The sequence below is a fragment of the Phyllosticta citribraziliensis genome, assembly GCF_038025025.1.
Source record: "Phyllosticta citribraziliensis strain CPC 17464 chromosome Unknown J3D65scaffold_10, whole genome shotgun sequence".
Taxonomy (NCBI): domain Eukaryota; kingdom Fungi; phylum Ascomycota; class Dothideomycetes; order Botryosphaeriales; family Phyllostictaceae; genus Phyllosticta; species Phyllosticta citribraziliensis.
Window position 1 is genome coordinate 557,924 of NW_027117347.1, and position 24,687 is coordinate 582,610.

Here is a 24,687-nt window from a genome sequence, read left to right on the forward strand (position 1 = left end):
AATCCCAAGTGGAGGCCGTGCACGGACCGGTCCGATTACCTTCCAGTTCCTCTCTCACCTCACAGTGACGGGACGGACTCGACCAGACTGCAGGGCATTGTGCCTGCCAACAACACGACTCCTGGCTAGGCCGCCGGTCCAGCCCTGCCATGGGGGCCCTCTTCCATCCGGCCTTGCCTCTGTTTCCATCACCGCATCACGAACTGACCCACAGCCAAACACCACCTTTGCTGTCGCTAAGCGGCTCTCCCGCCACGCCTTTTCGCTGCCTCAGCCTCCTCCGCTGCGTGTGTGTGCCACATCTACTCATCTGGCCAAGTGCACCGCCCGCCAGCCCGCACAGTCTGCCCTCTGATCTGTGACGTCGAGCCATCCTGATTGCTCAAATAATTCAGCCCTGCGTGACGTTGAACCCTCTCTCAGGTCCATTCTGTTCTCTCCTTCTTTCTCCTACCGTTCCGACCATGACGGGCGCCATCGAGGCCAAATCCTTGTCTTCGCTAACCACGCTCGCTTCCAACCCTCCGCGCTATCCCAGGAATCCTACTCATGAGAAGCATGACCCCGTGGTCCTGTACATTGCGAGGGTCCCAGGTAGCAGAGGCGAGTGCTTTTCCAAATCTGCCAAACTCTCGTTGCCTGTGCACAGGGGCTGACATTCCTCAGATGTCTTTCTGTCCCCCATGAAGCCTCGCCAAAAAGTTGTGACTGCCGAAGATGTTCAGAGCTGCCTGTACTATTTGCATTTGGACCGTCCCGAGGATGACGACTTGAAGAAGGAAGCTACTTCGGAATATGGAGGAAGCTCGTCGTCGCCCCTTGAAGAGCGTCCCATCAACGAACAGCCACCCATCGCTCGAAAACCGCTGCCTGTCACGCCAGCGTCCTCTGCTCCTCTGCCAACTCCATCGAATTCGGTGCGGAGGAAGCCTTTGGGTCCACCCCCTGCCTTGTCCGTAACAACGCAAATGGGAAACCTACCGAATCTCCCGAACCTTCCCCCAAGGCAAATTCCGCATGCTTTGACCCCTGGCCGGCCTCACCACCAACGAGGGCGATCAAATGACCCTTCGGTTCGACGTCAAGAGAACATTGCTCCAGGCGACGAAAACCGCAGATGGTCCGCTGCACCGTATCCAGAATCGCCAAATTTCGACATCTCCCGGCCGCTGCCTCATAGGCCCCGGGACCAGTCAGCCGCCAACTCCAACCTTTCCGAATCGACTTATCCCTCCGGACGTCCAAGTTTATCACAGTTTGATCCTGCTCCATCATCACCTGCCACTTCTCAAAGTTCGACCGATGAAGGCACCTCCTTGACGCTGATACGACGGGATCCAGCTTCGGGCGCTCAGTGGAACGTTGGCAAAATTCGTGACCCACCCAGCTTCAACTTGTCCTCCGAAAATTTCGACAGGTCAACTCAAGAGCAGCGAACGATCCGGAAGCCTGGTGCGCCTCTCTACATCGAAATCAACAATCCCGGCTACACAAAATTCCTTCATTCCGACATGGCGGCACCAATGTCACCTCGTAGAAGCGAAGATACCGTGCGATCTTCCAGAAGCTCCTTTAACCCACCTCAAGGAGCTTCTTACGCTCCCGTAGATACTGCATTCAGGCGACGAATATGGTTCGAAGGATCTAGATACGTCGCCGACTACTTTGGCCACAAAAAGTCCATGTCCAATGACTCTGGAAGAAATCTTGGGGTTCCTGGGCAGATAACCCCGACAAGTCCCCATTCACCTATTCTGCCTGACGACTCGGGCTTTCACGAAGCTCGTCGACGGCTCGATATCCCGGCCCAGGAGAAAAAGTCTGGCTACAGAGGACCTGTATTCGAAAGCCCTTGGCGTGGAAGATGCGAGTTCATCACCGGCGGTGCTGGTGATTCTTTAAGGGTAAGCCAGCAGCGTAGAGATTTTGTTGTTCTCAATTCTAATCCAGCACAGTGTCGACATATCCTGCCCGTTAGCAACAACGTACAAGTCCCAGAACCAGTCTCGGTTAGCGAGCTAAGATTCAACCTGCCGAGTCTACCAAGCGCCCAAACCGACGACCGAGTGTCCAAACGATCCTCGGCGCTAGTGAGACCTGCGCTGCGGGGACACTCGTCGTCAATGTCTGTCGCCGACCACATGCGAGCAGATCCCTCTGAAATTCTTCAGGGCCTATCTTCGCTCAACCTGTCTCTTGGAAAAGAGTACGCCGGAGGTGGATTTGGAGGCAAGCAAGCCAAGTTGGGGAAGCTCATAATCAGGGACGAGGGCCTCAAGATGATGGATCTTCTGGTTGCGGCCAATATGAGCCTGTGGTGGAGGGCTTACGAGCGCGTGGAGGCAGCTACACGCTGAGTAGTGGGCGCAGTTTATGAAATCATGATTACTACGACAATCAACAGGGTGATTGACGCCCGGCGAAGCTGAGCAGGCTCTTTGAAAAGCAGGATCTTAAAAAGGACAGCTTAAACAGGTGATGGACACTGTGTAAGCAGGAGAGGAACAACAGGGTATGCAGTATTTCACATTACTTCACTTCAGTCAAGCTCGAGTATTTTGGCGCCCACACAGCCTGCCACAAGACTCTACTCTCTGCCTCAAAAATAAACCCAAGCTCCAACCATCTCCCCCAACCTTCAGCGTTACAACCTTTTCGCCCTCTTGGATCATCGCGCTCTTTCACGAAAATCTATCTGTCACTGACAAAACGCAAAGCACAATGGTACCCCGCTACAAAGGACACGCTGGTTTCGATTTCAAAGTGATGGGTCTGGACGGGGCAACGAAGCTCTTGGACATGATTGCAGAAGACCCTACGCTGTTCCAAGGAATCCGCTCGCTGTATCTAGGAGTGACGGTCGATGGCCTTGACGACTACGTGGATGACATGTTGGCATCCGCTCTCAATGTCATTGGCCCTGGCAACGTAAGTGACAACTGAAGAAGCCTCCACGTACGTCTGCTAACAATCCGCTCCGTAGGTCCCCCACAACTTGGAAAAAGTCAAGATCTTCATCACCGGCGTCGATTACATGGAGATGCACGCCGAGTCCATCTGCTCTCCTGCCGCCTCTCGCGACGCGCCCTATCACGGTATTCTATTCAATCGCGACCCTCCCGAGTCGCTTCTACAATCCAAAGGAGTCGTCTACTACAAAGCCGAGCGGGCCTTCATCAGGGCCCTGCTCAACATCCGTGGCGTCAAGCAGGTCGAGGTCGAAGGTCCCATGCCCGCGGAGCTGAAGAAGCGCATCGGCGCGTGTCTGACCACGCGCCCTGGCCATAAAGTGCGCAGCTGGAAGGGCGGACCGTCTGCCTTCAGGTCAGAAGCTGAGATTGGCTGGGGCAACTGGGTGGCGTCGATGCAGAGCCGCGACGAGGACCTCGATCACACTGTTGGCCCTGATGGCGTTGAACTGGAAGACACGACGGCGCTCCACCGCGGCCTCGACGTATCCTTTCACGTCAGTTTTCCTGTCCCACCGTCGCCACGTCCAGAGGACGACAGGACCATCTGGAACAAGCCGCCGTTCAGATTCCCCAGCCCTCCCAGCGCCGACGTCGAAGACAACGCCCCGGCACCTCGCCAACGCGCCAGCGCCGCCATCTCGTCCGCCTACGCAGAAGACTTTCAAGACTCGCACAGCTCGCCCATCCTCTCTGACTCGGAAGACGACGATTTCGTCCCCGACCCGTCCTCGCCCGTCAAGTCCTCACCCATCAAACGCCGCCGCTCCACAACAACGCGCGCGCCCGTCCCCGACCGCCGCAAACGGCCCTGCATACGCTCGCCCTCCCTCCCCGCCGCCGCGCTGGATGCCTACGACGCGAAGAGAGCGATCGGCTTCCCGAACAGCCCGGCGGGCAAGCTGCACCGCGTCAACTACGCCGCACACAGCGTCGACGCCGACGACTTGGGCAACGCGGATGGCGGCGGCGCCGACGCGTCGAAGCGCATGACGTGGTTCCGCGGCAACCGGCGCGTCGGGCAGAGGCAGTGGGTCTTGTCGACGGGCAAGGCGGCCAAGGTGTCGGTGGCGCGGAGGGTCGAGAGGGAGGGCCGGAAGCACATGGTTGCGGCGAGGCGCGGTGGGGCGCGGGGAGAGGAGAGCGAGGGAAGTGCTGAGGATGATGATGATGATGACTGGCTGCTGTCTGCCTCCGACTCCGGCTCCACTGAGCTCGAAGATGACGGTGCATACGAGGCCGACTCGCCGGACTGCAACGGACCAGGAACCAGGCGCCCCCTTTCTTCGCCTACATTCGACAACGCACCGGAAGATATCTCAGATCCGCAACAAGGCAGTGATGACAGCGTAATCGATCCCGTGGTGGCATGCCAGGAAGATGTCGACATGGAGGACGAAGGCGACGTCAGAGACGACGAGCTTTTTGATGTCGATTAGAAGAGGACTGCGCGTTGACGTTGGAGGGTGATGATTGATATGTGGCTTCGACGAAGACGCGGTTGTTTTGGGTTTGGTCGGTTGGTTGGTTGGTCTTGACGGACGGGCGGATGCCGATGTATTGGATGAGCAAGCAGCGAAATCCGAGTTGGAGCGTGTGCTTGGTTGGGCTTGGTCTACCAAGGGGAACGAAGCTTAATGAGTAGGGAAGCAGCTGGAGAAGACTACCTCGTATGAGGACGGTACTGGAAACCTCAAGGTGAACGAAGGGATCAGGAGCGGAGTGTCAAAATTAGAATCAAGTCTCCAATGACACTGATAGACAAACAAACACCCTTCTCCTCACATACCCTGGCAGGAGGCAGCAGCTTGCTCCTCGTCGGCTGACAAAGGAACCAATGATACCCCACGTATTCTCCTTTTGAACCGTCTTCCATTCGCAGTCTATCTACACCAACCTTTCCCACGTGGAAGAACAAAGGCAACCCTCTGCACCCGCACCGCCCCTGATGCCTTCAACCAAAGCACTGAACGCCACCACCATTGAGATATCAAGACTTGCCCTTGCCCCTGCACAAACCCTGCTCCTTCTCATGCCCACGCATAGTCGGAAGAAACTATACCTCGATGCTGCCTGCTACCAGAAACAGAAAGAAAGAAAGCTTGACCTCCCAGCACAAATGCTCCAGTTGTGTCTGTACTAGTAAGTAGTGTGTGTACGCTGATGCCATACCTAGCATGCAACTGTCCTGCAAAAGGCCTCCCCCTATTGAAGTGCATACCCAGATGCTACTCCTACCAATGAAAAGGAAAAAGGGTTGAAGTCATCATGCTATCATGCACCGAACCCAAGTGAACGACGCGACCAAAGGGAATAAGGTAGGAAGATTGTAAGCTAAGAAATGCCCGATGCCTGCCTATTTGCTTACCCAACAGACAACGACATTGCTAGGGAGCCAAGTCCCACGCTCCCTAAACGCCAGGCGCGCGCCCCTGCGTCTGAGCGCGCTGGAACTGGTGCAGCAAGCCCAGAACCCCAGCACCCCTCGTGCCAGCCTCGAGGTCGTCCTCGGCAGCATCGCCCTCCGACTCATCCGGCAACCACGAGTCGCTGAGGTTGTCGTCGTGGTCGAAGTGAGCAGCCGTCGTATCTTCGGGCTCCTCCTCGAGCTGCTCTTCTGGATGCTGCAGCGGCGGTTGGCGAGAGGATCGGAAGCGAGGCTGGTGAGCCGTGTGGCGGGGCGAGTGGTGGCGCGCGCCCAGCAGCGACGGTTGGTGGTGTGGGTCCAGCAGGACAGATTGCATGGGGGATTGTGTTGCCACGGCCGTCGCCGCGCTGGATCGTTGGGCGCGGTGGTGCGTCCTTTTGCCTGCGGGTTCTCGGCCTGTAGCCATTCCAGGACCATCTATGCCGGCGAACGAAGCTGCGAGAGGAGGAAAAGCGGGAGGGAGGGTGAAAAAGGACCCGCGAGTACCACGCGCGGTCGGGTTCTGGCCGTACGCGTGCATGAAGCCCATCATTGACGCGTCCAGCTTGCCGTCCTTTGTGGCGAAATAGTCGTGACGGAGATCTTCGGCTATGTTGGTGTGGGCTTTGCCTTCTTTTGCAATGTTGTCTGCAGTCTTCTTGAAGTCAAAGACGGCAAACGAGCAAACGTATCCCAGGCCGTCCACATGTATGGTGAACTCGCGGAAGAAGTCGACAATCCGCGCGCTACTTTTTGGAAGGCTAAAGTAGAGCACCACAGGAGTGCAAGCCATACTCAAAAGTTCCTGGAGGAAAATCATAATCTTCAACTGGTAAAGCTTGGAAAATTCTTTTCGAACTTCGTCGGTATGCAGCCTGTCCCGCCAGGATGAAGGGCAGTAATGAGTAAAGTGGATGACTTGTTCAAGTGCAAACTCGGGGTCGAGGACGATTTCCTCCCCAGCGATGGAATTGCGTGCCACCGCATAGATGGTGGTCAAAATTCCGAGCCAAAAGATGACTGTCTGGCCAGGTGTGATTTCAAGCCCCAAAAGGACTTCTGGAAAAACGAGGGAGCCAATCGCAAGAACCGCAATGTATGTCCCCACAAGGAACGCAACAAACTCGTACAGTTGGTTCGTCTTGTTTTTCGGGAATTGTTGGAGATATCGCTCCGCATAAGGATATGCCATGTTACGGCGCCGTTCGAAGAGATGTCGAAGCTCGTTGAATTCGCGGAACTTCCACTCGGCCAAGGGAGTGAACATCCTGGAGCCCAGCTGCGAAGGATCCTTTCGATATTCCTAATCTCGATTAGCAAGTATCGACAAGTTTGCGTGGAGGTCCTTACACTAAAGTAGCGAAAGAAAAAGGACACGACAAAATATATGACCGTGATTGGGGCAACCAGGATGCTCAACATGGCCTTTTGTTGAAGCCGTTTGTTCAACAGGTCGATCATCTCTTTCCTTCTCTTAGTGTCAAGAAACTCGCGCCTGACGTGACCGTCGGCCGTGAATACAAAGTCCATGACGCAGTGGTTCAACGCTAGTTCCATGGTCCGTGAAAAGAATTGAACGTTTCCAAGAAATGGTATCGGTATGGTAAGGTCGAGAATGTCCTTGTTGAAAAGGGCGATGAGATAGTTTTCGCGTCGCATTACGCGGTTGGCTATGTCGTGTGCATCCATCCTCTGCTTTGAATGTGCTCCAATGACTTTCCTGTCGCGTGCAGTCACATTCTCCGCAGTCGTCAAGTTTGCATCCCGCAGCGCCATGAGTCTACTGACGACCAGCTGCCATGACGCCGTCTGAATGTCGCTGTCGGGTATATCAAGCAAGTAGTGGTAAAACTTCTCCATGCGTCGAAGCCGTGTAATTTGCGAGGTGACGTGGAACAGCTGAAGGAACCAGAAGACGATGAAGAGCCAGAGAACCAAGAGCCACAATCCATGGATGCTTGAAGCTGTAAGCAGACTGCATTGGTTGAGGAAGGGACACTTCTTACTTTCTGATCGCGTTCGGCTTGAAGATCTCTCGCAGAGAATGACTGCTGTGGATCTTGTGGTAGTCAATGCAGAAGATCAGGAGCGTACATGTGCCCACTATACAAGCGCTCCGCCTAAGAGTTGATTAGATCTTGATGTTCTAGAGCATGGAGCAATGGGCTTACACGAGGTTGAGATAACTCCTCAGCAGAATGGCCCAAATTCCATGACCTTCAAAGTAATCATAGACCTCGGACATGAATCGATCCATGTTATGTACGTTAGCCCACATCCACATGGCTTCTTCCTTGGGATCCAAGAAAGCTGTGCCGGCACGTCCAGGGCGAACTGGAAGGGGTGGCTGCCTTGACGGCGAGCGATATTCATCATCATGAAGCCGCTGCTGGGCACGCGTCGTATTCCACTGCGCCCTAGCAGTGCGCGTCGATGGGCCAGGAACAGGTGAGGGAAGCCGACCGGGGCGGACAGGCTCTCGCTGACCAAAATTCCCTTTCATCTTTGCAGTATGTGATGGTCTATTGTTATCTAGCAAAAGTGATGCGGGGACGTCATCATCGTCATCCGCAGCGACCGGTTGCGGGGGAGCATTTCGCATCCATTTTGGCCGATTGATTGTTAGTCGCGTTGATTGCCTTTCCATGTGGCCCTTTAAGAATGCAGTGCTCTGGTTTGTTGTTTGACTCTCTGTGTCTTCGGCGAGCAAGTGATCAAGGTCGGTATCTTGAAAACGAGCTTCCAAGTTCTCTTCGTCGAGTGCCGTCCCAGCCCGGTCTCTACTTCCTCCTCTCCGCGTCCCAGGCTGTCCTCGACCAAGTGGCTCATATGTGGAATCTTCGTCGTCGCCCGACGGAAGCAATCGCGATAGGAAGTTTGAAGTCATTTTGGCGTGAGGTCAAGCTGCGAGTCGTAAAACCAAACGGTGGAACCGCAAAGTTGCTAGGTAAAGCAACGTGTCCGGAACAGCGAGAGATCTATGGGTGGTTGGGCGAGGGATAGCAGTCGGCAGTGTTTGTTGAGGCTTGGTTGACAGGCGGCGGGACAAGGCGTTATCTTGTTGCCGGGTTGATTGATGCGACGGGGGTGAGAAAGCTGCGAAGTCAAGGAGCAAGTGAGGTCTCCATGTGCCGCGAGCTGGAGGCTCGTGACATGGAGCGCGGAACGTGGACAGGAAGCCGATGGCGCGCCAGCTAAGTCAGGCGGAGAGTTTGGGGTGGTGATGGCGGAGGGAGGTCTCTGCTGGTCTGAGCTCAACGAATGACGCATTGGCAGAAAGGTACCCCGAAGGCCCACCGCCTGACTCTCCGCCCGGCAGCTCGGGTTAGTTGCTCCGTGGGAGACCTCCGACCCGACACCCCCGATGGACACCGTGACCAGACCTGAACCGCAGGGCATCATGTCAAGACCAGGCCCGCAGAGTCGTCCTTCTGGGGACTTCAGCGATGCTTCTCTGCCAGGAGCTGGCCAGAGGTCGACGGCTCTTTCTACCAGAATCTCGTCTGTTCTGTCCGCTTCCTATGCCGACCTTGAGATTCGCGATGCCCTGGAGACGCTCGATGCTCGCAATGTCAAGAACACGCAGGACATGCGCCGCCAACTGAGGCTCGACGTCCAGCGTGAAGTCATTCAGTGCAACGGCGAAATCGTCCAGGACTTTGGCAAGGTGGCCGAGGTTGTTATTTTCCACGCGTCAATCAATCTCAGATCACTGACTATTCGCAGCAATTGCGTCGCGTTGGTACTGCCATCAATGCTTTGAACCAATGTTGCGCTGATATGCGAGCGCAAATCTCGGCCGCCCACGATGAGACAAAACCAATGCTCGACGAGACATCCGCATTGATGAACCAAAAAACCGAGATTGAAAAGAGACAACGACTCCTGGATGCTCTCAAGTCTCACTTCATTCTATCGGATGATGAGCTTGTCACCCTCACCTCCACCGTTGAGCCTGTCGACGATGACTTCTTCCAGCTCCTGACTAGAGTCAAGAGGATCCATCACGATAGCCAGTTGCTCTTGGGAACTGAAGACCAGCGGCTGGGATTGGAAGTTCTCGAGCAGAGCTCCAAACACCTCAGCGCCGCCTTCCAAAAGCTCTATCGGTGGGTTCAGCGCGAATTCAAGACGCTGGATCTTGAGAATTCGCAAATCAGCGCGTCTATCCGTCGCGCACTGCGAGTATTGGCCGAAAGGCCGCCACTGTTCCAAAGTTGCCTCGACTTCTTCGCCGAGGCCAGGGAGCACACGCTATCGGACTCCTTTTACTCTGCTCTCACTGGATCTTCGCCAGAAAGTGACGTTACGAAGCCGATCGAGTTCCACGCACACGACCCGCTCCGCTATGTAGGAGACATGCTGGCCTGGGTCCATTCCACGACCGTATCCGAAAGAGAGGCCCTCGAAGTACTTTTCATCTCTGAAGGGGATGAGATCGCCAAAAGCATCCAACTGGGCTTGGAAAGCGAGCCCTGGATGCGTGGTGAAGAAGGGGAGGAGATTTTCGATGGAAAAAAGGCACTCCATGAGCTCGTTAGCCGTGACCTTGCAGGAGTAGCAAGACTTTTGAAGCAACGGACAGAGCAGGTGGTGCAAAGCCATGAGGACGCTGTGCTCGCTTACAAGATTGCCAATCTTCTTGGTTTCTATCGCAACACATTTTCGAAACTGATTGGAGCCGAATCTGCGATACTCGAAGTTCTTGGGAACCTTGAAGAGTCGGCACTTCGACAATTCAGATCCAACATGAGGGATCATGTGGCCAGTGTCCAGAGTGACCTGACCGTCGTTCCCGCAGACTTGACGCCTCCTGAATTTCTCGACGAAGCACTGGAAATGCTCAAGGCACTTCTCAAAAGCTTCGACTCGTCTATGACGGCATTGGACAACCGCGAAAAAGGATTCCAGCCTGTGCTCACAGAGGCTTTGGATCCCTTCTTGAACGGCTGTGAGAATCTCTACAAAGGGTTACGGGAGCCAGACAATGACGTGTTTGCTACCAACTGCTTGTTGGCAGCTGTGGATGTGCTACGGCCCTTCCAATTTGTCCGAGAAAGAATTTCAGGAATCGAATCGACGCTGCAGAGCCATGCTTCAAACCTGGTTGCGTCCCAGCACCGATGGTTTCTCCATACCTCCGGTCTTTACCCCCTGAAGGCCGTATTGGACGAGCTGTCCGATTCAACTGCGGACATCAAGTCCATACCTGAACTTGCGCAATTCAAACCAGAAAAATTGATTGTCGCGGGTCAACAACTGGACGACTTCCTACCTTCGGCCGTGATGGAAGCCATGGAAAATGTCAAAAGATTACGCAGCGCGGGTCTGGCCCAAAGTATTACAGAGCAGGCCGCAGAGAAGTTTTGTGAAGACTTTGAATTTGTTGAGAGCAGGATCATGGCTGCCGATGAGTTACGGGTAGTTGAAAATGGTGACGAGGAGCCTGGGCCAGGACTGAGAGAGCTGTTCCCTCGCACCAGTGGAGAGATTCGGGTGCTGCTGAGCTGAATGCAATCGCCGTCCATAGCCTGATATGAAATTCCCGATTTTGCGATGCCTCATTTCGGTCGCAGAGCCCGGTGCATTCCAAGAACAAAAGATGCCGAAATGTATGCTTAATTTTCTCCTCCTTTTCCGCCAAACGCAATGAAACTGGCGTCGCCCCTCAGGCCTGTGCCTGCTTCTTCTCCCACTCCTCCGGGGTATTGCACTTGGGAGTCCAGGCGTGTATGGCAGCGATCTCGTCCTTTAGCGCGGCGTTGACCAAGCGATGGCGGGCGAGGGTCGTCTTCTTGGCGAACTGGGGGGACACGATTATCGCTTCGAACATCTGACCGCAGCCACCTACCAGAGAAGACGCAGTCAGTGAGGAGGAAGCAAGACGGGCGGCTGGTGGTGGAGACGCGCACCAGACATGTCTATAATGTCGACATGGACCGCGCCGAGTCTCTGCTCCAGGGCCGCCTTCAAATGTTCGGGTGTGACGCCGGACGACATTTGGTTCTGGGTCGCTTCAACGTCAGATCGCGCGCTCATGGTCAGACAGGGCAGTTGTGGGTTGGCGGTACCGGGTACAGAACAGTGAGGGTTGGGAGAGGATCAGATAACGGGCAAAATCAGATCTTGGTCGGCGTGACGGGAGCGTTGGAGCGGGAGAGGGATGACGTGAGCGCTCTCTTCCGAGGTATCCCTGCGCGCATCGACAATCTATCGATAAGATTTGAACTGCTGAGAGGCGGCGGGTGTCAGTTCGACGTTCAGTCGTGTCTTCTTCCTCAACTTTGACATGCTGCCGGCTGGATTGCTACGACGTTCCTTCAGCATGAGCTCAACCGTCACCTCTGCGCCCTTTTCGCGGGCTGTCGTCCATGCCATGCGCAAGCTGTAAGTTCTGTTCCGACTTGCGTCAAATTCATGCTGACGCTGGGCAGCTATCCGGAGGCTTTGGCGGATAAGAGTTGGGACAACACTGGACGTAAGCTTGAATACCAGCAAGCTCGAGTTTGTTGGACCCTCTAACGATTCATCAATCTAGTGCTCCTGGAAGCGCCATTCAACCCGAAAATTCGCAAAAACAATTCGGTTCTCCTCACCGTCGACCTGACCAAGGCTGTTGCCGATGAAGCCATTGAGCGCCAGGACTCGATCGTCGTGGCCTACCGTCAGTCTTACTCCAAACTACCAAAAAGAAGCCACCTGACAGGTCCTAAGCGCAGATCCAATCATTTTCAGAGGCCTCAAGTCCCTGACTCTTGCCAACACCCAGCAACAATCTTTGCTCAGGCTCGCTGCCGAAGGAATCAGTGTACGCAGAATTTGTCTCTATACTCATGAAGCAAAGACTTAAAAATCAATCTAGGTCTACTGTCCCCACACCGCGGTCGATGCCGCACCTGGCGGACTCGGTGATTGGCTTGCAGACATTGTGACTGGAACTCCAGCAGAGTCTGCTAGCTCATCCAAGCAGTCGCAGGCCACGACTCCTTTGACAGACTTGAATGATCCCTTCGTTGGCGAGCGTCCTTACTACCAGCTGAGACATCACCCTTCTCAGCGAAGCTTGTCCCAAGTCGGCGACCTCACTCTGTCAGTATTTTCCTCCCACTTCAATGCGATCTAGACTAACGGTTTGCAGCGCTACCACACCGCACACGCGTGAAGCCATCACACCCGTGACCAATGTGCCAGGTGTTGAAGGGGCTGGAATGGGCCGAGTTGTGCGTTATGAGACTCCCCAACTGCTCACATGGATCATCGACCGCATCAGTAGAGGCATGGGTAACCCCAAGGCTTTCACGATTGCGATTCCGCAGGGCAGCAGCCTTGAGGACTTGACTATCTCCAGCGTCGGCATCTGCGCAGGCAGCGGTGGGTCGCTGTTCTCTGGGCTCGACGTCGATTTGCTCTTCACTGGAGAGCTTTCGCACCACGAAGCCCTTGCTGCTACGGAGAAGGGTCAAGTTGTCATCACGCTCTTCCACTCCAACACGGAGAGAGGCTTCCTGCACAATGTGCTCAAGCAGCAGCTCTTGACACAGGTCGTAGAGGAGTGGGAGTATCTCAGGAGCGAGGAGAAGGGTAGAGGAGATCTCGACAGCTTGACGCTGGCGGCGCTTGAAGATGACTTTGCGGCTGTCGAGGTCAGCGAAAGAGATAGAGACCCCTACGGCATTGTGATAGCCCAAGAGCAGTAGGAGCCCCTTGTCGAGGAGGTACTTGCGACGAAGGCCCCAAGTTGTAGAAACCGAGCTCCAAGCTTCCAAGACGTGCTAAAGGGTTAAATCAAAAGTGATTTGCAAAGATGATTGTGCATTTAGTGGTGGAACAAGAGACAAAGTCCAAGTCAGGTCCCGGAGTGGTAGTCAGTCTGGCTCGCTTATCGAACCTATCGCGCCGATACACTCCCGAAGCCAACCCGCAAAAATCGTCGAAATCCGCCCACACCAGCGCCCGCAGCCGACGACCAACGCCCGACCCCGACCCAAAACGAACCCTTCGACGTCTCCCTCCCAGCTCATTCAAGAAGCGCATATCAAAAATGGACTCCGCCAAGGTTCCCGTCAAGCTTGTCAAGGTTACCCGCGTGCTGGGCCGCACTGGTAAGAAGAAGCGCCCACTCGGACAGGACGCGGCGCACAATGAGGCGCCGCGGCTGGTGTCTCGAGTCGATAGACGGACGGACGGCTGATGCTGCGATTTTTCAGGCTCCCGCGGTGGTGTCACCCAGGTCCGCGTCGAGTTCATGGACGACACTGTGAGTAGCGACCCTCCCTCTGAGAGGGAGACACCTACGCAAGCCGCAAAACTGACAGAGCCACTCCTCCAGACCCGTAGCATCATCCGCAACGTCAAGGGCCCTGGTGAGCAACAACCCTTCCCCCGCCGCAACGCACGATGAGGAAGAGAAGACCCAAAGAAGAAAAAAAAGCCAAATCGAAACCACGATACATACCGAACAAGAAGACTAACGCAGACGCCGTTCGAAAACAGTCCGCGAGAACGACATCCTCTGCCTTCTGGAGTCCGAGCGCGAGGCCAGGAGGCTGCGCTAAGCAGCAGCAGCAGCAGCTGTTGGAGGGCTTGTTTTCCTGTCGTGTTTCTCGGAGAAGGGGGGCAGCCATGGGGGCAATCATCGGTTCTTAAACAAAAAAAAGGCTCGGGAACTGTGTCACGCGCGCAAATGGAGACAACAGCCGCCGCAGCGGAAAGAGAGAAACGCAGACGACTTTCCAAACGAACGTGTGTTGGGCTCTTTTCTGGATTCGCTACCTACATACGCTACTACTACTACGAGGCTGCACCGCTCGGCATCAACAACAATCGTGACCCACGAGAGGTCGGTGCATGCGTGCGTACGTGCGGAACGCGTGAGCTGAGCGATGCGGTAGTGGTGGTGGGCTGCTGGTGGATATACTAGGAGGGTTGCAATGGAACAAAAAAGACAAACAAAACGAAAGCCTTCCGTGTCTCCTCTTCCCGGATTATTCGCTCTGCGCAACAACGGTGAATCGCGGCAGAGAATCGCGATGTCAAGAAAAGCGAATTGAACACCCACCGCTCTGCATCCACTCCAACTGTTACGCCCGCCCCTAGGCCAGCCCGGACTCGACTTGCGCCTCCCTTCATTCTTGCGACTAGTTGACAACTGCCGAGCAGACGCTTTTCCCGCTTCACGGCATGACCGACTCCTGTGCTACTGAACAGCCCGGACGCGAGCAACCAATGCCCCCCCTTCCCAATACGTGTCACTCGTCAAAGCCCAACCTCATTGAATGTGTTCTTGATTTATTCACTCTATACAGGCTCACTAAACAGGCAAGCGAGAAACACCCTCCAGCCTTCCCGTCGTCGCCAACATAAAGGGGGGAGTACCGGAACATCTCGCCCAAAAGCCAAGCAATCTAGTGCCAAATCATAAACAGGCCAAACTCGTAACAATCTTCGCGAAAACTCTCAGCTCTTGTCTCGTCATAACGCCGTCGCCCTGAAAAAACAGAGAAAGAAATAAAAAAAGACGTTGCTCAAACAGCCGCTGGTGCGCAACAGGAAAGAAGAAGTCATCAACACATCTGTCTCTCTACCGTACTCCAAGCTGACTGACTACGCCTCCAGCCTCGGCCTGCGCGGCTCCAACAGCACCCTCCCCGACGGGCCCGACTTCTCCAAGAAGCCGTCGGTCCGCGAGTGGATGCGGCGGCCACGCAGCCACGTGTCGGTGACGACGCCGCGCAGCGTCTTGTTCTCGTAGGGGCTGCACTTGTTGCGGAACAGCATGGTGCGCGGCTCGACGACGAAGGTGGCGGCGTCGTCGAAGACGGCAATGTCGCCGTCGAAGCCCACGGCCAGGTCGCCCTTGACGTGCTCCAGCCCGACCTGCCGCGCCGTGTTGCGGCAGCACCACCGCACCACGTCTTCGATGGACATGGCGCCGCCGCCGCCGCCGCCGCCGCCGCGGCGCTGCGACCCCTCCGTCCACAGGATGCTGAGCCCCAGCCCGACGCTGCTGACGCCGCCCCAGGCCGCGAAGAAGTCGCCGGCGCCGCCGTCGTTGCTGTGCGGCGCGGCGATGCCGCCGTCTGACAGCGTGGCCGGCAGCAGCTTCAGGTTGGGCGTGCACGGCGAGTGGTCGCTGACAATCGTCTTGATGACGCTGTCGTCGGGGCGCAACAGCTCCTCCCACAGGCCGTCCTGGTTGCACTGCTCGCGGATGGGCGGGCAGCACTTGTGGCGCGTGTCGCCCTCCTTGACGGCCTCGGCCGCCAACGACAGGTAGTGGAAGCACGTCTCAGCCGTGACGTTGACGCCGCGGGCGCGCGCCTCGCGCAGCAGCGGAATCGCCTGCACGGCCGACAGGTGCACAATGTGCAGGTCCAGCTGCGGCGCCAGCGGCGCCAGGCTCAGGATCTCGGCGATGGCGTACGTCTCGAACGACGGCGGCCGCGAGTCGAGGAACGTCTGGTACGTGGTGAGCGGGCCCGACGGCTTGAGCGGCGGCGCCGCGAACGACACGTCGTCGCCCACCGACGCCGTGATGGGCGGGATCATCTCGGCGTGGAACATGACCGTCGTCGGCTCGTCGGCCAGCTCGGCCAGCACCTTTTTGATGTCGTCGGACGAGACGGCCGGGAATTCTTCGACCTGCTTGGTGTCAGTACGACAAAGACAGCGCCGGCTATGACGGGGGGTCTACGTACGCCGCTTTCGATCATGAACCCCTTGAACCCCCTGACGCCGGCCTTGACCAGCGCCTTCAGCTCCTTGTCGTTGCCAGGAATGATGCCGCCGTAGAAGCCGACGTCGACCCAACACTTGCCCTGGGCGGCCTCGACCTTGATGTCCAGATTCTCCACGGTAGTCGTGGGCGGAATGGCATTGAGCGGCATATCAATGACAGTGGTGACGCCGCCAAAGGCCGCCGCCTGGGTGCCCGTCCAAAAGCCCTCCCATTCCGTGCGGCCGGGCTCGTTGAGATGGACGTGGGCGTCGACGAGGCCGGGCAGCAGGATCTTGGGCGAGTAGTCGACGTACGGCGTGCCGGCCGGAAAGTCGGAGCGCGGCAGCACCGAGTGGAAGATGGACGTGACCTTGCCCGTGATGGTCGAGATGACTATCGTGGCTTCGGTAAGGCGGCCGGAGACGACGGCGCGCGAGGACGCAACCACGGTGATGGGAGGCACCGCTGTTGTCTGGGCCGGAGAGGTAGCGGCATCTTCTGTTGCGTGCGGCGCCATTGGGGGGGTTGGGTGCCGTGTGTCGAAGACGAGGCGCGCTGAAGGTGTTGCTTGTGGGTTGTGGAGGCCAGAAACAGCACAGCAAGTCAGAGCACGCGGCTGAAAAGGGAAAAATCAAGGGTAATTCTGGACTATGATCTACAAGCCAGCACTGGGGGAAACTTGGAGGTCCCCCGCACGGAAGAGATAAGGAGGAGGGATTAGGAGGATTGAAGACAAGAGATAAGGACCGGGGGGAAAGTGATAAAAGGACAGAGAGCGAGAGTAGCACAGCAGCGCCGGCAGAGAAAGCCAAAAGGAAATCAGACGAGAAATAAGCAGTGTCCGGGGTACGGGTAGTCTGTGGGTTCTTATCAGAGCAGGCAGGGCCAATTTTGGAACTGGGCAAAAGGGCTAGCCAGCGCGCGCATGTCCACAAGTTGGGACGGGACCGACCGGCGCCCGAGGAACGTGGACGAGTCGACGGCTGCGCGGCACAAAGACCGCGTGCGGCCAGGCCTTGACAACGAGACGGACGGTTGGAAGCATTGTTGCCGTCGCATCCTGCTGGGTCGTCAATGGGCGAGAAGGAGAAAAAAGTAGTCGGCAAGGCGGCCGGATTACTCGAGAGAAATGTATGGGCGGCGCCTTATCGACGACCCTTGTTTGACCGATGAAGGTTGCCGACCACACGCCGACCCGGCCACGTTGAAATCCGATTTGCGCCCTGACATTCCCTGCGATCTTCTCCCGCCACATGCTCGGCCGCTCCATCAAGGTTCATCTTGTCCCGTTCGAGCTACTGCACCTGTCTCAACCATCTCCGCGCTGCCTGCTCGTCCTCTCGTCATGTTTTGATCGAGTAACCAAAACCACCACCCCTAGTCGTCTGTGGTTGTGGTTGCCCGATATTGCCTCGTCTCGAGCTCCGTCTGGACCAGCCTGGCCGCAACCACCACCCTCAGTTGTTTTCGCGAGCTCTTCCAGAACCGAACCGAGTGTGAGGCGCCGCCTTGAGGTCGACCTTGATGCACTGCATCAAAGATATGTCTTTTCAATCCTCGCCGACGCCGTCTCCTTGACCTCGGTCCCGCCCGTCAACCACCCCTCCCGCCACAAGCGCTCTTCAGCCCACGTCACAGGCGTCAACACGAGCGCGGCGACATTGCAAAAGACGGTCGCAAAAAGCTGCCAGAACCAGACGATGAGGAAAGCCGGCGGGAAGACGAACCGCGGAAACTCGGTCGTCTGGTAGAGGTCGTTTTGGCTGGCGATGTAGTACTTGCCGTCGCCGGCGGCGGAGCTCCCTTGACGGCTGCCGCCATTGGTGCTGCTGGTGCTCCGCGTGCTGCTCGCATCCCCCGCTGCCCCTTCGTGCGGCGAACGGCGCTCGAGTTGCAGCACTGTGACGAGCGACACGGGTGCATAGTGGAACGGAATGACCCAGATGCGGAAGATTTGCGAGAGGTGCACGTAGAGGATGAGGTTCTGCTTGTCGAATGCTGCACCAGAAAGTGAGCTTCCAACTGCGGAATGGTCGGTCCGACAGGTAGGCAGGCAGGTACAAGGAAGGAAGTCACACGGGATGGCAGCATAGCACTCACCGACGGAATTGATGGATATGTCGACGCGCGGGCTCATGATTTTGTACCAGCGGTAGATTCCATGGATCAGCAGGCGGCTGTTCTTGAACCTGCCAGTCCGACAAAATGGATGCGTAAATGTGGCATTGGGCGTGAAATACTTGTCAATCGTCTCGCCTTGTACCGACGGCGGCGACTGGGTCAGCAGATGAATGACCTGCGATATCTCTTGTTCTGGCGGCGGACGTCAGCGGATGCGGTCGACCATGATCGAGCCAGCCAGATGGCTGCCGTACCTGGGTTATCCATCTTGGACGGCGACGAGGTGAAGTCAAAGTAAAGATGGTTGCGTGCTTTGAAGTTGCAGCTGACGCGCTGCGGCTCCCGGGTTCACTTCACCTTGCGACGGGGAAGACGTGAGCTCCCAGGGCAGCCAGGATCGTTGGTGCCTGACGTCATCCCCACATGCCACCGCACACTCCTCAGGCACTGTGCATAGGTCTGATCTGATCCCTGCGTCCAGAACAACGGCCGCATCACCAGCGTTTGGTCGTCTTTCGACTGCTGCATGCTATCAATTTCTACCCTTCTCCTATGTACAATCACCGCACCTCCTCAGTCAACCTTGATCGACCCGTAAATCTTCAGTACAAACAACCATGATGCGAAGAAACCAATGGCACCTGTCGAAACGCGTTAGTCGAGCAACTCGGCATTCCTCTGTCGGGACAAGACTTACCTGTGAGCACAAAGAAGAGAATGCTGATCAGAGCGCTGTATCCCAGGTACAGCACCCCGCTCGTCCAGCTCCCAAAGCTGAGCGCCTTGACCCAGTACAAAAGTGCATACGCAAACACGTACGCCGCGCTTGCGCCAGCCGTGCAAAAGGCCCTCCATTGCCAGTGGTAGTTTTCGGCACACAAAAGGAAATATATCATCAATACCGTGACGGCCGCGCAGGTGATGATCATTAGCCCGTAGCAGACAAAAAGAAACCCGAACATGTAGTACACCTTGCTGAACCAGATGCTGTTCATGATGAAGTAGAGCTCGACGAAGATGGCTCCAAAGGGAAGTACGCCCACCAGCAACATGCTAGGAAGCGGTCGCAGGTACCCAGAAGTAGGGGGAATCTGTCGCGGAATCTGGTTGGTGCGCACTGGCGTGTCCAACGTCTGGTGCTTGAATCCGACCCAAGACCCCACGAGCGAGAGCGGTACGCTGATGAGGAACCAAATGCACACGAGGGCAATCATGGTGCCAAATGGCACAGCACCGCTGGCCTGTCGCGCCCAAACAAACAGGTTGAGCATGAAGAAAGTGCCAAAGACCACAGCCGGGAGAGCCACTGGAGTGTATACGAAACACTGCTTCCATTTTTCGCCGTGGAAGAACTTGTATACTCGCGACGACGCATATCCGCCGACGAACCCGAACAGAGTATAGAGCAGCAGCATGACCGTTCCCAGGGCTCCACGGTTGGACGGCGAAAGAAAGCCAAGCATGGCAAAGGCAATGGTGAAGCCCGCCATCATGAACAATTGGGCGCCGTTGCCAATGAGCACTGCGAGAGCCAGCGGGTTCTTTGGAGGCCTAAAGACATCTCCATGTACCAGCTTCCAGCCCGAGTCTTCTTGAACACCCTCGTCTGCCAAGCTGGTCCCTGAAAGGTCCTCCAAAGCAAACTGCTCTAGGCGGTTGTACCTCGCAATGTCTTTCCTCAGCGTGCGAATCAGGATTGTCGTGACCATGGTGACCAAGAATACCACGATTACGGCCGAGTTGACGAGGGAGAACCAGTGGATCTTTGGGTCGTAAACGTGAAGATATTTGTCCCAACGCGTTGCGAATGGCGTAGCGGAGGGCCTCCAATAGACACTGTACGTGAACAGCACATTGGTATCGCCAGTCTCGGACAGTACAATGGGTGCCGAATCATCTCCGCACTCTGCCTCCTCCTCATTAATGTATTTTGAGCCCGAAAGAGAGCGCGGCTCAACCAGGATGCCAACTACGCGGTATTGGTTCGGCCCAGCTTGGTGGTAGTCGATGAGAATGTCGTAGTGGTTGTTCAAGACTGGCTTGTCATCCCTGACTGCTCCCAGTGCGAAGCCTGGACTGTAGAAATTGGTGCCATCGTTGGGGTCGTGTTTTAGCTGGCCAGCAGGAAGCCCGTCTATCAACCAATTCAGGTTGTAATTCTGCTCTATCCTCTGGTTGACAAACTTGGCGTCTCGAGGCTCATATGTCTGTTCGCGGCATACTGCTTTGCATGTCTCATTCTTCCTCATATGCAGCTCATACGGAGACGTTTGTATCCTGTCGCCAAACAGGATGCTCCCAAGCGATTCGGAGAGTTGCTTGGCACCGCCGCTTGGTTGGCAGAAGTGGAAGGCTTGGTGGTAGTAGTCGAACGAGAAGACGGACCGTACTTGAGGGTCACTTGGCGAGTTGGCCGGAGTGAGGTGGTTGACGTGGAGCGGGACCTTGTCTCCCTCTTTGTACGAGGTTGGGAGGACTCCAGGCAGATAGTATGAATTAGCCGGGGAGGGTCCAAAGGCGACAATGAGGGACAAGAGTGCTCCGTACGAGCAACGGTCGCTGAGGCGCATGGCCGACGGTTTGCGGGCAACGGGTCGGGGTGAATGTCGCTGCGCAGCAGCTGGCGGCGAATGGTCGGAGTCGCCGCGCGCTCGGCTTCGAGTTGAGTCCGCGGGCGACTCTGAGGACGGAGGAGGGTCGAGCGTCCGAGGAAGGGGAATGAGTTGTGCAGCGGTCCGAAGCAGGTAATCAGGGCGACGGCGAGAGTGCAGGTGTTGTTGTTGTGAGTCGAGAGGTTGCAGGTGCAGCGCGAGGAAAGGTGATGGAGAAGAAAGCTGTCCCAAGTCGGATCATTGCCGGGATGGGGCTCGCTGTTCCCTGCCGCGTCGTCATCATGGCGAGGCCCCGTCAATCCCCAAACCACAACACAGCCATTCCATTGCAGTCACAGTATGCATCTTCAACAATTGAGCTTGTGTATTCACTGCGCCATGTATTCGTGTCGTATGCTCAGCAGGTCTTCTTCGGACCTCTGTCATCCAACCCTCTTTCGCAACCAAGACTACATACCTCCCCGGTGGATGCTTAGGGAAAACCGTGCATGATATCATGAAGACTGAAAGAAAAACTTCAGAAGCCGCCGCTCGCGCGCCTACACCAGCCCGTCGTAAAGCGATAGCGCCGAAACAATTGTCTCGTCCCTCTTGGATCCTTCCTTGAACTCGGCCATGTCCAGGCTGCCGTTTTCGTCCTTGTCCATCATTCGGAATATCTTGCGCACTCGCTTCTCGGGAGTATCCTCGTCTTCGGGAAGCTTGACCATGGAGCCGACCTACAGACCCAGTGAGCAGTGCGCCGTGACGGCAGTCTTTGGACCAACTAACCATTTTATATATCGCCTCGACGATTGCGAGCATCTCGTCGTAGCTGATCTTGCCGTCGCCGTCGATGTCGTACAGCTGGAAGGCCCAATCTAACTTGTCTTCCATCTTCCCTCTGCTCGTGACGCTCAGGGCGCAAATGAATTCCTTGAAGTCGATGGAGCCTGACTTGTCGGCATCGAAGACGTTGAAGACATAATCTGCAAAGGACGACGGATCACCAAAGGGGAAGAATTGCCGGTAGATTTTTTGGAACTCCTCCTTGGTCAGCATGCCCGACGGGCAGTCCTTGAGGAAACCTGCGAGCGCCTGTCAGCGGCCGTCACCAGAGGGAATCTTGGGGCCATACCCTTGTACCACTGCTGTAGCTCCTTCTTGTCGAAGTGGGTTGCCTTTTGCAGGTCGCTAAGCTCCTGCTGGGTGAGCTTGCTCTGGCTGCGAGATTCAACAGTTAGCCCGTGCCCTTGAATCGTCAAGTCTTGAACCGAGGTTCTGGAGAACAATTCGCGCCGCCTCTCGTTTGCAGCGGTTTCCAGGGCGAGTTTGCGCCGCGAGGCATACGAGTCGTAGCCGTCGGAGCCCGGCTTAGGCACCTCCTCGCCGCGCGTTCTTCCGACGTTGATATGGGTGTTTGCAAGCTGTAGCAGCGGAACAGTGGCACCGTCGACATTGTGGAGCGAGAGGCTGTGGCGACGCCGGGAGCGATCAGAGTTGCTGGGATCGACCATGGTTTGTGACGAGGCGGCCAGGGCTGCTGTCGCTTTTGGCGTGGGGCGTTTGGCTCGTCGAGAGAGCACAGCGGCTTCCCCGCCAGGACCGCGGGCAGTGACTGCAGATTCGGCGCAAGCAACATTGTCGCGTAATCAGGGGCGCCTGCCAGGCGGTTCGGGAGGGCGCGCGAATGTTCCAAGAGGGTAGTTTGGGGGAAAGAAAGGAGGGGCAACTTACGATTTACCCATGATGACCGAGTCGGTGGAGTGGTGGAGCGGTGGAAGCTGTCGCAAAGACGGCGTGGAGGGAGAGAGAAGTGGGGAGACGGGGGAGGAACAATGCGGACGAGGGTGCGAGTATGGCGGTGGACGTGTCGTGCGTGTTGTAGCGTGGCGTGTCGTGTGTTGGTCAAGGGCGGGCGGCTGAGAGGTGAGGTGGGTAGGTAAGGTAGGGTGGTAGGTGAGAGGATGGATGGTGCAAGAGCCGGGGAAAGTCAGCGTGCCGGAGCGGTGCGGTGCGGTGGTGGACTTGGTTGAGAGCGAGCGCGCGAGGCGGAGGCGGAGGCGCAGCAGTTGCTTGGCTACGTCAAGGTACCACCGCACCTCTCACTGTGCTGTCCTCGATTCTTTTTTCTACAAGCGACTATTCGCTCGCTCCATGGGTCTCGGAGTTGCCGGGCACAAGTCACGGCGCTCAGGTCCTTCGTCAGGACGCGTAAGGTACAGCATGGCCCTAGGGCGTAGGTGCACATTTGGGCTGATTTATGCTCCTTAACCTTTCTACGGCCAGGTCCAGGTCCAGGTCCAGGTCCAGGTCCAGGTCTAGCCAAGTCCACGCCCACGTCGAGCGGAGCTCCGGCTCCGCCCGCCCAGGCCATCACGTGCCAACACGCGTTCAGGTCCTTCCTTGGCCACGGGCACCTCAGTCCCTTCCGGCCGATGGAGGCGCCTCAATTCCTTGTCCCGGTAAACGTCCAAACAACAACCCCCCGTACGCCTACGATGGATGCCCTGCTCGACGCTCGCTTCCAGCGCGTCGAGTCCGCCCTCAACACCCTCATCGACTCCATCGCCTCCTACAACCCCTCGCAGTCCGCCGTCCTTGATCTGGTCGCTGCCGACGAGGACCTCAGTCGTGGTCTGGAGCAACGTGCGTCTGCCCGCCTGTCTCGTATCCTGCCTGTTTTTCGCTCACCCCTCCAAATAGTCGCCATCCACCAGGCCAACTATCGCCGCATGTTGTCCTTGCGCCACGCTGCAGACACCCTCGACGCGCAAATCAAATCCACCCTAGGCACCCTTGCCGAAACCCGCAAAGAGCTCGTCGCCCTGCCCATCACCACTGCCAGCCCCTCCGCCCGCCATGTCAGCACCGATGAGCTGCTTTCCTACGCAAAGCACATTGGGAAATTCACTGCCCCGCCGGGCATCAAGCCTCCGCCCTCGCTGGACCAAATCCCGCGTCCTGAAGAAAAGCCCGATACTGATGTCAACATGACCAACGGTGGTGGCAACGACCCTCAGCCCCAGCCACAAAGTGGCGCAGCCGACGCAGAATCCAAGACCATGGCCGCCCTCAGCCAGGAACAAAAGGCCTGGCTGGCAGGTCTGAGCAACCTCCAGTTTGTGCCATGGCCCACTGACGACAAGATCAAGCTTGGCGCGTTGGGTCAGATACAAACCATGGTGGAGCAAGGCAAGGATCCGACCGCTGTTCTCTCGGTCGAAGAGCAGGAGGAGCGGGCGAAAAAGGCCGCCGAGGAAGAAGAGGAGCGTCGCAACGAAGAGGAAAAGCGAAAGGCCGAGGCTGAACAGCGCAGGAGAGAATCTCAGCCTTCTGCACCCAACAGAGGGGAGGCTCAAGGAGAGCAGCCTGCGGTTTTTGGAGGATTGGACCTCTACTGATTTCACCGCGAGCGGCGCCGTGCTTCACGCATGTGCGGCTTCGGCTTAAACCAGCTCCACCAATCCAGCGCGTGACCCGCCTGAAAGCGGCCCAACGCTGCCCTGCCCTTCGAAATCTGAAAAGTCGAGATTTTATAGCCTCGCCATAGCCTGGTGATTGTCAAGGCAGCAGACCGGGCCTTTCGACCTCAACCGAGCACCGTCCGCATCCCGTCACAGGCCAGAGCGGAGATTGCGCATGGCGGACGAGTCGGCATGAACATTCGGCCAGCCCGACATGGATTGCCCGGGAAAGGAGTCCAACAAGGCTGCACCGCACGTGTGGCCTATGGAACTCTGTTGGCTGTGGTCGTGGAACAGAAGCCACATGGTTGGTCCGCGGCCCCGGCTTCTGAAGAAACAGCGTCACGAGGAGCTGTCGGAACGGATGGCGAGGAACTCGAATACGGCGTTCCAGATATGGGTACCAAGCGGCGGA

The 24,687-nt window shown here is 56.8% G+C and overlaps 12 protein-coding genes across 12 annotated transcripts; 6 read left to right on the forward strand and 6 right to left on the reverse strand.

Moving 5' to 3' along the window:
- The first annotated feature begins 8 nt into the window (after positions 1–8).
- On the forward strand, positions 9–2,508 carry J3D65DRAFT_61377 (uncharacterized protein). The gene is made up of 3 exons (XM_066799146.1): positions 9–603; positions 667–1,904; positions 1,956–2,508. Exons 1-3 carry the CDS (start codon positions 465–467, stop codon positions 2,355–2,357), a joined length of 1,779 nt encoding a protein of 592 aa, XP_066652323.1. The 5' UTR covers positions 9–464; the 3' UTR covers positions 2,358–2,508.
- A 213-nt stretch (positions 2,509–2,721) lies between these two features.
- J3D65DRAFT_605506 (uncharacterized protein) lies at positions 2,722–4,408 on the forward strand (the record flags this gene model as incomplete). The annotated part of the gene is made up of 2 exons (XM_066798360.1): positions 2,722–2,928; positions 2,984–4,408. The coding sequence occupies 2 exons, from the start codon at positions 2,722–2,724 to the stop codon at positions 4,406–4,408; spliced, it is 1,632 nt and encodes a 543-aa protein (XP_066652324.1).
- Positions 4,409–5,380: 972 nt separating this feature from the next.
- On the reverse strand, positions 5,381–8,263 carry J3D65DRAFT_605507 (autophagy protein Apg9; the record flags this gene model as incomplete). The annotated part of the gene is made up of 4 exons (XM_066798361.1): positions 5,381–6,679; positions 6,727–7,351; positions 7,383–7,496; positions 7,548–8,263. 4 exons carry the CDS (start codon positions 8,261–8,263, stop codon positions 5,381–5,383), a joined length of 2,754 nt encoding a protein of 917 aa, XP_066652325.1.
- A 472-nt stretch (positions 8,264–8,735) lies between these two features.
- Positions 8,736–10,936, forward strand: J3D65DRAFT_633808 (oligomeric Golgi complex subunit 6). The gene is made up of 2 exons (XM_066801158.1): positions 8,736–9,052; positions 9,103–10,936. The coding sequence occupies exons 1-2, from the start codon at positions 8,741–8,743 to the stop codon at positions 10,885–10,887; spliced, it is 2,097 nt and encodes a 698-aa protein (XP_066652326.1). The 5' UTR covers positions 8,736–8,740; the 3' UTR covers positions 10,888–10,936.
- A 108-nt stretch (positions 10,937–11,044) lies between these two features.
- Positions 11,045–11,415, reverse strand: J3D65DRAFT_558458 (bola protein; the record flags this gene model as incomplete). The annotated part of the gene is made up of 2 exons (XM_066797363.1): positions 11,045–11,223; positions 11,289–11,415. The coding sequence occupies 2 exons, from the start codon at positions 11,413–11,415 to the stop codon at positions 11,045–11,047; spliced, it is 306 nt and encodes a 101-aa protein (XP_066652327.1).
- Positions 11,416–11,567: 152 nt separating this feature from the next.
- On the forward strand, positions 11,568–13,251 carry J3D65DRAFT_633813 (GTP cyclohydrolase 1 type 2/Nif3). The gene is made up of 6 exons (XM_066801159.1): positions 11,568–11,763; positions 11,811–11,854; positions 11,915–12,040; positions 12,096–12,184; positions 12,239–12,465; positions 12,515–13,251. The coding sequence occupies exons 1-6, from the start codon at positions 11,666–11,668 to the stop codon at positions 13,071–13,073; spliced, it is 1,143 nt and encodes a 380-aa protein (XP_066652328.1). The 5' UTR covers positions 11,568–11,665; the 3' UTR covers positions 13,074–13,251.
- Positions 13,252–13,417: 166 nt separating this feature from the next.
- J3D65DRAFT_557854 (40S ribosomal protein eS28) lies at positions 13,418–13,931 on the forward strand (the record flags this gene model as incomplete). Its single annotated transcript, XM_066797333.1, has 4 exons — positions 13,418–13,478; positions 13,584–13,633; positions 13,706–13,739; positions 13,870–13,931. 4 exons carry the CDS (start codon positions 13,418–13,420, stop codon positions 13,929–13,931), a joined length of 207 nt encoding a protein of 68 aa, XP_066652329.1.
- Positions 13,932–14,888: 957 nt separating this feature from the next.
- J3D65DRAFT_61565 (uncharacterized protein) lies at positions 14,889–16,806 on the reverse strand. Its single transcript, XM_066799353.1, has 2 exons — positions 16,074–16,806; positions 14,889–16,017 (listed from the first exon to the last, which is right to left on the reverse strand). The coding sequence occupies exons 1-2, from the start codon at positions 16,608–16,610 to the stop codon at positions 14,980–14,982; spliced, it is 1,575 nt and encodes a 524-aa protein (XP_066652330.1). The 5' UTR covers positions 16,611–16,806; the 3' UTR covers positions 14,889–14,979.
- A 394-nt stretch (positions 16,807–17,200) lies between these two features.
- J3D65DRAFT_684379 (uncharacterized protein) lies at positions 17,201–18,410 on the reverse strand (the record flags this gene model as incomplete). The annotated part of the gene is made up of 3 exons (XM_066803784.1): positions 17,201–17,336; positions 17,695–18,091; positions 18,194–18,410. Coding segments are annotated over 3 exons (741 nt in total), but the record flags the coding sequence as incomplete, so codon positions are not given.
- Positions 18,411–18,630: 220 nt separating this feature from the next.
- Positions 18,631–21,111, reverse strand: J3D65DRAFT_633823 (uncharacterized protein). The gene has a single exon (XM_066801160.1). The coding sequence runs from the start codon at positions 20,782–20,784 to the stop codon at positions 18,817–18,819; it is 1,968 nt and encodes a 655-aa protein (XP_066652332.1). The 5' UTR covers positions 20,785–21,111; the 3' UTR covers positions 18,631–18,816.
- Positions 21,112–21,172: 61 nt separating this feature from the next.
- On the reverse strand, positions 21,173–22,155 carry J3D65DRAFT_633825 (neuronal calcium sensor 1). The gene is made up of 2 exons (XM_066801161.1): positions 21,598–22,155; positions 21,173–21,545 (listed from the first exon to the last, which is right to left on the reverse strand). Exons 1-2 carry the CDS (start codon positions 21,865–21,867, stop codon positions 21,366–21,368), a joined length of 450 nt encoding a protein of 149 aa, XP_066652333.1. The 5' UTR covers positions 21,868–22,155; the 3' UTR covers positions 21,173–21,365.
- A 939-nt stretch (positions 22,156–23,094) lies between these two features.
- Positions 23,095–24,560, forward strand: J3D65DRAFT_633830 (vitamin-D-receptor interacting mediator subunit 4-domain-containing protein). Its single transcript, XM_066801162.1, has one exon. The coding sequence runs from the start codon at positions 23,244–23,246 to the stop codon at positions 24,207–24,209; it is 966 nt and encodes a 321-aa protein (XP_066652334.1). The 5' UTR covers positions 23,095–23,243; the 3' UTR covers positions 24,210–24,560.
- Positions 24,561–24,687: the final 127 nt, after the last annotated feature.

Coding starts and splice junctions, on each gene's coding strand:
- J3D65DRAFT_633823 (XM_066801160.1), bottom strand. CDS start 20,784: ATGCGCCTCAGCGACCGTTGCTCGTACGGAGCACTCTTGTCCCTCATT.
- J3D65DRAFT_633813 (XM_066801159.1), top strand. CDS start 11,666: ATGCTGCCGGCTGGATTGCTACGACGTTCCTTCAGCATGAGCTCAACC. Junction 11,855..11,914: donor GAGTTGGGACAACACTGGAC/GTAAGCTTGAAT, acceptor TCATCAATCTAG/TGCTCCTGGAAGCGCCATTC. Junction 12,466..12,514: donor CAAGTCGGCGACCTCACTCT/GTCAGTATTTTC, acceptor AACGGTTTGCAG/CGCTACCACACCGCACACGC.
- J3D65DRAFT_61565 (XM_066799353.1), bottom strand. CDS start 16,610: ATGGCGCCGCACGCAACAGAAGATGCCGCTACCTCTCCGGCCCAGACA. Junction 16,018..16,073: donor GGTTCATGATCGAAAGCGGC/GTACGTAGACCC, acceptor GACACCAAGCAG/GTCGAAGAATTCCCGGCCGT.
- J3D65DRAFT_633830 (XM_066801162.1), top strand. CDS start 23,244: ATGGAGGCGCCTCAATTCCTTGTCCCGGTAAACGTCCAAACAACAACC.
- J3D65DRAFT_633808 (XM_066801158.1), top strand. CDS start 8,741: ATGGACACCGTGACCAGACCTGAACCGCAGGGCATCATGTCAAGACCA. Junction 9,053..9,102: donor ACTTTGGCAAGGTGGCCGAG/GTTGTTATTTTC, acceptor GACTATTCGCAG/CAATTGCGTCGCGTTGGTAC.
- J3D65DRAFT_633825 (XM_066801161.1), bottom strand. CDS start 21,867: ATGCTGACCAAGGAGGAGTTCCAAAAAATCTACCGGCAATTCTTCCCC. Junction 21,546..21,597: donor TCGAGGCGATATATAAAATG/GTTAGTTGGTCC, acceptor CTGGGTCTGTAG/GTCGGCTCCATGGTCAAGCT.
- J3D65DRAFT_61377 (XM_066799146.1), top strand. CDS start 465: ATGACGGGCGCCATCGAGGCCAAATCCTTGTCTTCGCTAACCACGCTC. Junction 604..666: donor GAGGGTCCCAGGTAGCAGAG/GCGAGTGCTTTT, acceptor GACATTCCTCAG/ATGTCTTTCTGTCCCCCATG. Junction 1,905..1,955: donor GTGCTGGTGATTCTTTAAGG/GTAAGCCAGCAG, acceptor AATCCAGCACAG/TGTCGACATATCCTGCCCGT.